General features: G+C 40.2%; 1 protein-coding gene across 1 annotated transcript in view; it reads left to right on the forward strand.

Moving 5' to 3' along the window:
- ARHGAP9 (Rho GTPase activating protein 9) overlaps positions 1–8,374 on the forward strand; it is a 57,156-nt gene that overhangs the window by 47,408 nt on the left and 1,374 nt on the right. The window contains exons 12-15 of the mRNA XM_070736059.1: positions 3,361–3,471; positions 4,102–4,203; positions 5,079–5,156; positions 6,517–6,570. Of these exons, the coding sequence (XP_070592160.1) occupies positions 3,361–3,471; positions 4,102–4,203; positions 5,079–5,156; positions 6,517–6,570 (345 nt within the window). The remainder of the gene's footprint in view (positions 1–3,360; positions 3,472–4,101; positions 4,204–5,078; positions 5,157–6,516; positions 6,571–8,374) is intronic.

The raw sequence follows: 8,374 nt of genomic DNA on the forward strand, positions 1-8,374 counted from the left end.
CCACAGAGAAGGCTCTTCCCCTGGGGCCCGCCAAACGACATGGTTTGGTCAACGGGACCCGGAGAAGGCCAACTCTGGTCATGATTGGCTTGAAAAGAAAAATAAAATTAATGTGTGAATTAAGAATGAAATGTCATAAAAATGTGATAAGAAAGGGAAAATGTGACAGACGTAACCTTAAATCTTAACAGTTGTAGGATAATACTGTATATATAAATAATGCACATATGTAATAGTATATAATTATTGGATAATAGTTAATAGTGTATATAATGAATAGGTGAAGATAAAACAATGTTTAGGTATAAAACAATAGCCATAACTAGAAAAATGTAGAATTGGGAAGGAGAATTCCGATGATGTAAAGCTGTATTAGTGGAATCATATTTTATATGGTTGTGATTTACCGTATTTTTCGAGGTATAAGACGCACCGGAGTATAAGATGCATCTAAATTCTAGAGGTGGAAAACAAGGAAGAAAGTATTCTGAACCAAATGGTGTAGTAATATATTGTTTCAGAAAATACCAGTGTAGAAGAATACTTTTTACAACCATGTACACTTTTTACAAACTTCAAACTTGACTTCTCCTCCAGTCATCCTAGATGGGGTAATTAAAAGGCAAAAAACCACCCATTTTTGCCTGACTTTTTCCCCCCCTGCAAAAATGGGTGGGCAAAGAATCTGGGAAGTCTGCAGAGAACTCCGGGAAACTCGGGGATGGCAGGAATGCCCCATTTTTGTGAAAAAGAGGCAATTTTCCACTCATTTTTTCATAAAAATGGGGGCACTTTTGCCTTCCCCCAGTCCCCAGGACCTCTGCAGGCTTCCCAGACCATTTGCCCACCTCATTTTTGCAACAAAAAAAAAAAAACCCTTGGTGAAAAACACCCTGTTTTCCCCAAAAACGTGCACATTTTTGCCATCCTCCAGTACCTAGGAGGTCTCTGTAGACTCCCCGGACCCCTGTCCACCCAATTTTTGTGAAAAATGGATCAATTTTTGTGAAAAATTGTCCCATTTTTTATTTTAAAAAACGGGCCCATTTTTTGCTTTTTTGCAGGGCTTCAGGTCAGTAAGAATGGCTGTATTTGGTGTATAAGACGCATCAACATTTCCACCCTCTTTTAGGAGGGAAAAAGGTGCATCTTATACTTCAAAAATATGGTATATGTTTTTCTTGTATGTTGTTTTGTTTTAACTTGGAAAATTGAAATAAAATAATAATAACAATAATAACAATAATAACAATAATAACAATAATAACAATAATAACAATAATAACAATAATAACAATAATAACAATAATAACAATGATGATGATGATGATGATAATAATAATAATAATATTAATAATAATAATAATAATAATAATAATAATAATAATAAGCATTGCATGGCCAGTTCTTGGAGAAGATTGAAGGCAAAGTGGATAAAGAAAAGACCCGGTCATGGCTTACAAGTGGAATACTCAAAAGGAGACAGAAGGGCGAATACTGGCGGCACAAGAACAGGCCATTAAAACAAATGCTGTCAAAGCCAGAATTGAAAAATCAACAGACGATCCAAAGTACAGACTCTGCAAAGAAACAGATGAAATAATCGATCACATACTCATCTGCTGCAAAAAGATCACACAGACTGACTACAAGCATAGACACGATGCTGTGGCACAGATGATCCACTGGAACTTGTGCCGGAACTACTATTTACCAGTGGCAAAGAATTGGTGGGATCATAAGCCCGAAAAAGTGGTCGAAAATGAACAAGCAAAACTACTGTGGGACTTCCAACTTCAGACTGACCGAATTCTGAAGCATAACACACCAGACATCCTGATTGCGGAGAAAAAGGAAGTATGGATCATCGACATCGCAATCCCAGGGGACAGCAGAATTGAGGAGAAGCAGCTAGAGAAATTAGTGAAATACGAAGATCTAAAAATCGAGCTGCAATGTCTCTGGCATAAGCCAGTGAAACTGGTCCCAGTGGTACTTGGCACGCTGAGCGCAGTGCCAAAGGATCTCAGCGGACATTTGAAAACCATTGGAATTGACAAAATCTCCATCTGTCAATTGCAAAAGGCTGGGATCGGCAACATAATTCGCCGCTACATCACGCAGTCCTAGGTGCTTGGGAAGCTCCCGACTGGTGATGAAATACGAAACCCAGCATAGTGATCTCGTTTGCTGTGTTGTACTGACATAATAATAATAATAATAATAATAATAATAATAATAATAATAATAATAATAATAAACATTGCATGGCCAGTTCTTGGAGAAGATTGAAGGCAAAATGGATAAAGAAAAGACCTGGTCACGGCTTACAAGTGGAAAACTCAAAAAGGAGACAGAAGGACTAATACTGGCGGCACAAGAACAGGCCATTAGAACAAATGCTGTCAAAGCCAGAATTGAAAAATCAACAGACGATCCAAAGTGCAGACTCTGCAAAGAAACAGATGAAACAATCGATCACATACTCATCTGCTGCAAAAAGATCACACAGACTGACTACAAGCATAGACACGATGCTGTGGCACAGATGATCCACTGGAACTTGTGCCGGAACTACTATTTACCAGTGGCAAAGAATTGGTGGGATCATAAGCCCGAAAAAGTGGTCGAAAATGAACAAGCAAAACTACTGTGGGACTTCCGACTTCAGACTGACCGAATTCTGAAGCATAATACACCAGACATCCTGATTGCGAATAAAAAGAAAGTATGGATCATCGACATCGCAATCCCAGGAGACAGCAGAATTGAGGAGAAGCAACTAGAGAAATTAGTGAAATACGAAGATCTAAAAATCGAGCTGCAATGACTCTGGCATAAGTCAGTGAAAGTGGTCCCAGTGGTACTTGACACGCTGGGCGCAGTGCCAAAGGATCTCAGTGGACATTTGAAAACCATCGGAATTGACAAAATCTCTGTCAATTGCAAAAGGCCACTTTACTGGATCAGCAAACATAATTCGCCGCTACATCACGCAGTCCTAGGTGCTTGGGAAGCGCCCGACTGGTGATGAAATACGAAATCCAGCATAGTGATCTGGTTTGCTGTGTTGTATTGACATAATAATAATAATAATAATAATAATAATAATAATAATAATAATAACAACAACAACAACATGATCAAAATCCAGACCCAAGATTTTATTGGGCTTCGGTTTAAAAAATTATCTGAAAACTTGCAATGAAGTATAGACCAACTGAACTTGAAAGAAAGAAAAAGAAAGGAAGGAAGGAACGAACGAACGAAGAAAGGAAAGTAGGGCTATTGTTTCCTATGTGTGGATGAGGGAATGACAGCTGCCTTAACTTCTTTTCTTGGCTTCTGTTCCTCCTCTAGCCCCTGGGAGTCCTGGCAGAGTTTACAAGAAAAGGGTCAAAAGCAAGCTGAGACGCTTCATCGCCAAGAGGCCACCCCTGCGAAGTTTACAGGAGAAAGGATTGATCAGAGGTAACAATGCAGATCCCTGTAGTTTCATTGCAACGGAGGCTGGGTAGAGATTATGGCTTTTCAAATGTACAAAAATCAGCATTGTTAGGTACTTATTTTTAAACCCTATCAGGGTTTGGGCGACACTGTCATAATGTTTTTTGTGGTTGAGGGAAACAAGTGGAACTACAAAAGTGGAAACATAGGTTTGGTTTTTTTTACTATTTTTAATTGGCCATGGGATTTAAAACAAAATAAATAAATCTAGCAAGGAAAAGTTTAGTAAGTTGATTTTAGTCCATGGGTATGTATTGCCACCAGAGCTGTGAATGCTCCAACACTGGGAGTTTTTAAGAAGATGTTGGATAACCATCTGTCTGAAGTAGTGTAGGGTTTCCTATCCAAGAAGGCGGTTGGACTAGAAGACCTCCAAGGTCCCTTCCAACTCTGTTGTTGTTGTATGTACAGAAACAGTAAAAAATCTGGTTTACTGTTGAACTTTAGCACCATGATCTTGTGTAGGTATTTTAAAAATAGGGCTAGGATTGTACAAATTGCTCATCTATATTTATTTATTGGCGGAGAGATAATTGTAGCTCCCCGAGAACAAAGTATCTTCAGTTGCTTCACCGTTTCCATTTTTTGTTCCAGATCAAGTCTTTGGCTGTCGACTAGAAGCCCTGTGCCAGCGAGAAGGGGGCACAGTACCCCGGTTTGTTCAACAATGTGTGGAAGCCGTGGACAGAGAGGTAGGTGAGCCTTACTGCCACCCGCTGCTGTCTCTTCTTCCCTCACCCACCTAAGCTGTCTCCCTTAGTGGTAGTGTCTAACCTCCCAGCTGACCAGCCTGGCATCCCGGCTTTGAGTCCTGGCCTGGATCCCTCTTGCCTTGACCTTCCCCTTCCCCTTCCCTGACCCTGAGCACCGCTGCTGCCGCCGCCACCATGGGAGACGCTGGCAGCGAGCGCAGCAAAGCCCCCAGCTTGCCACCCCGTTGCCCCTGTGGGTTCTGGGGGTAAATAAAACAAGGAATGGAGGAAGGGGGAGGAAGGAAGGAAGGGAGCGTCTCTACTTCACAGAAATTTGACTTTCATGAGCGGTCGTGGAACGTATCCCCCGCGAAAGTCAAGGGAGCACTGTATAGTCGTATAGTCTGTATAGTCGTAAACTACTCAAGACTCACTTATACCACTAGGCATGGGGGAGTTGAGACACCTTTCCCCCAGCTTTTTTATACTTTGTTTTATGTTTGGTATGAATGTGCTGTTTGGTTTTTTAAAATAATGATAGGGTTTTATATGTTTTTAATATTAGATTTGTTCCACTGCTACATTGTTTTTATTGCTGTTGTGAGCTGCCCCGAGTCTTCGGAGAGGGGCGGCATACAAATATAATAAATAAATAAAAATAAATAAACAAACAAACAAATAAATAAATAGTCAGACCCTCTCTAATTGGCAGACTGGATTTTATTATAGATTTTAGTTGTTTTATTATTTTATACTAGAATTTTCAATTGTATATATACTGAGTGTTTTTATTTGTTCTGGTCTCTGATCTAAGACTGTAATAAATTCAAATTGAATTGATTTACGTGGGGGTTTCACAACAGTTCTGTCCTCTTTCAGGGCTGGATGCAGATGGAATCTATAGAGTCAATGGGAACTTGGCCACTATTCAGAAGCTGAGATTCATAGTTGACCGTGGTGAGTGCTTATAGCATGATAAATGGTGAACATAGGAGGCACGCCTAAGCCTCCGAAATCATTCATCTACCACCGTGTTGTTGTACTTTAGGGGAAAAGAGATAAAAGTGTTTCAAGGCTAGTGGCTTTGTTGAAAATGCTTTCACTGCGATTAACATCCTATAATGTATACTTCTTTCTCTAACCTCAAAGGTAGAAAACATTTATTGGTTACCCTTATGACATTACAGTAACTACTATACTGCCCTCATGTTATCCTCATAAATTTCCCCCTTATCTCAACACTGGAAGTTTTTAAGAAGATGTTGGATAACCATTTGTCTGAAGTGGTGTAGAGTTTCCTGTCTAAGCAGTGGTTAGGATTAGAAGACCTCCAAGGTCCTTTCCAATTCTGTTATTCTCCTCTCCTCTCCTCTCACCTCACCTCACCTCACCTTCCCCCTCCTCTCCTCTCCTCTTTCCTCTCCTCTCCTCTTTCCTCTCCTCTCCTCTTTCCTCTCCTCTCCTCTCTTCTCTTCTCAGATATATTGAAGAACAGTTACAAGACATCTTTGAGGTAAAATGAGGAAATTTTGTTCCTCTGGTCAGCCATGCCATTGTCTATAATTTTCACTATATATACACACATTTATATGGATATGGTAAAAATTTTAGATCACTGTAAGGCTGACCAAAAGAAAAAGATTTTTCTCATTTTACCTCAAAGACACCTTGCTAAGCATTCTTTAAGGACATATCCATGTGACATAGTCTTCCTCTCATCCCTAATCCTTTGATGAGGTCAACTAATTTTGGGTGTTTAGGATCCAATGTGGAAGTAATTGTTTTCCATGTCCTGATTTACAGCATTCTCCACTATTCCAGTTGCCAAAGCTACATAACGTTTGCTAGACAATGCAGAATATTTTTACTTACTTACTTACTTACTTACTTACTTGATCGCCCTATTGCTAAAGTTGTATTTTTTGCAATCTAGTTTGGAGCGGTTTATGTCATGTTTGAATCTGTTATGTGCTCGTGTGTTGTTGTGGTTGAAGGTGAAGTAGTCACTAACAGGAAGGACATTTTGGTATATGATTTTATGAATTTTATGAAGATCGTAAACGTGTCTTAAAAAATGGATGAGAATTCCGTTCACCAGAACCGAAAGCAGGCTAAACTGACAAGGTGACTGGCTGGGTTCCTACCCTGTAGGAGTGGGGGGAACAATAGACAAGCCATCTTATGTCACAGCATTCCGTAAACTCATCCAGAATGTATAGACAGATTCTGGCTACCTTCAAACCTGTCTTCACCCTTTGCTACAAGATATTTTTTTTTCTCCTGTGGCCTCTTCAGTAACAATTGTGCTGTTTTTCAGAACGGGCAGTGACATCCGATGGGCGCTATGTCTTCCCAGAGCAACGTTGCCAAGGTAATGTTTCTGTCAATCACTGAAATAGCAACCCTGGTTACCCAAAAGTCATGGAAGAGGCAGGAGATTTTCATGAAACCAAGTTAGGTTTTATTTATTTAATTAATCAAATTTATGATTGGATGGACTCAGGGCAGAGTTTTGAATGTAAGGTGCAAATTCTGAATTCTTACAAGTCTCCTTCAAAGGGAATAATTTAAAAAATTGCTACAATTCCCAATGGAGCTTCTGTTCCTTTTAAGGATAAAAACCCAAACCAATGGGGGAGGGGGGTGGATGAGGAAGAGGGAGAGAGAGAAAAAGAGAGAATGATGGGAATGAGAGAGGGGATAGACAGAGAGACTGATAGAGAGAGAGAGAGAGGAGACAGAGGAGAGAGTGAGAGAGAATGAAAGGGAATGAAAAAGAGAATGAGAGAGAGAGAGGAGAGGCAGAATGAGAGAATGGGAGGGGGAGAGAGAATGAAAGAGAGAGAATGAAAGAGAGAGAATGAAAGCAAGAATGACAAAGGAGAGGGAGAATGAGAGAGGGGAGAGACAGAGAGAATGAAAGAGAAAATGAGAGAACAAGAGAGAGAAGAGAGAATGAGAGAGAAAGGGGAGAGAGAGAGAATGAGAAAATGAGAGAGAGAGAGAGACAGAGAGGGATGTTGGTTATGTTATGTTTAGTCTGAAAGTTTCAGTATCCACTGATCCACTGACACAAGCATACTATTTTTAATAAGTGTTCCAGTTACATAAAAGGAATCCTGGAACACAGAAACATAAGGGGAAAAATCATTTGAAGAGAGTGAAGTATTGGAAATGTAAATATAGCTTATGCTTATAATGCATTGTGTTGTTTGATTTGTAACTGATTATATCTGTTGATGGTTATTAACATTTCAGCTTCCTTTTGTAAGAAGAGCAGCCATATTCATATGATAAAATAAATATTTATCTTTGGACTTGGATGGTCCTTCTTTTAGTTCATGGGTCACAGAAGCCTCTCGTGACTCAAGTTGGATTTTTCGTCTTAGCTACAATTAAGCTGCTTTGATGAGAGAGAGAGAAAGAGAGAGAGAGAGAGACAGAGAGAGACAGAGAGACAGAGAGAGAGTCAGAGAGAGAGAGAGAGTCAGAGAGAGAGAGAGAGAGACAGAGAGAGACAGAGAGAGAGAGAGAGAGAGACAGACAGACAGACAGACAGACAGACAGACAGACAGACAGACAGACAGAGAGGGAATCTCCCTCCTCCTTAGTCTCTGTATTTTCTTTCAGCTACCCCAGGATACAGTTGGGGCAGGAGTCTTCAACCTTGGCCACTTTAAGAGTTGTGGACTTCAACTCCCAGAATTCTTCAGCTGACTGAGGAATTCTGGGAGTTGAAGGCCACAAATGGCGAAGGTTGGAGACTCCTGAGCTAGAACCTGTCAAGGACTTGCTATCTATACATGCAGAGCTTTTCACAGATGTGTTGTGGACTCTTTCAATGGGCTAGAAACTGTCCCACTAGACTAGAGAAACCACTCGTTGGGCAGGTGGTGGATTATATCCCAAACGTCTTTCGCTGAAACCAATGGATGCACAAATGTGTAACCATTTAAGGCAGCCAGATACAAATGATTACCTGAGGGGTCAGAATCTTTCAGTCTATCTGCACTGACACACTTTTTGCTTCTGATACAAGTGTAAAGATGCCAAAGCAATATTTTATTTTTTTGGAAACAACCATCCTGTACTTACAGTCTGGATTTAACATCAGCCTTCCCTATATAAAACCAGCAGGAATTGGCAAGCGATAGTCTTGAATGTTTCCACTAAAA

This window comes from Erythrolamprus reginae, chromosome 2, assembly GCF_031021105.1.
Source record: "Erythrolamprus reginae isolate rEryReg1 chromosome 2, rEryReg1.hap1, whole genome shotgun sequence".
Lineage (NCBI taxonomy): Eukaryota > Metazoa > Chordata > Lepidosauria > Squamata > Dipsadidae > Erythrolamprus > Erythrolamprus reginae.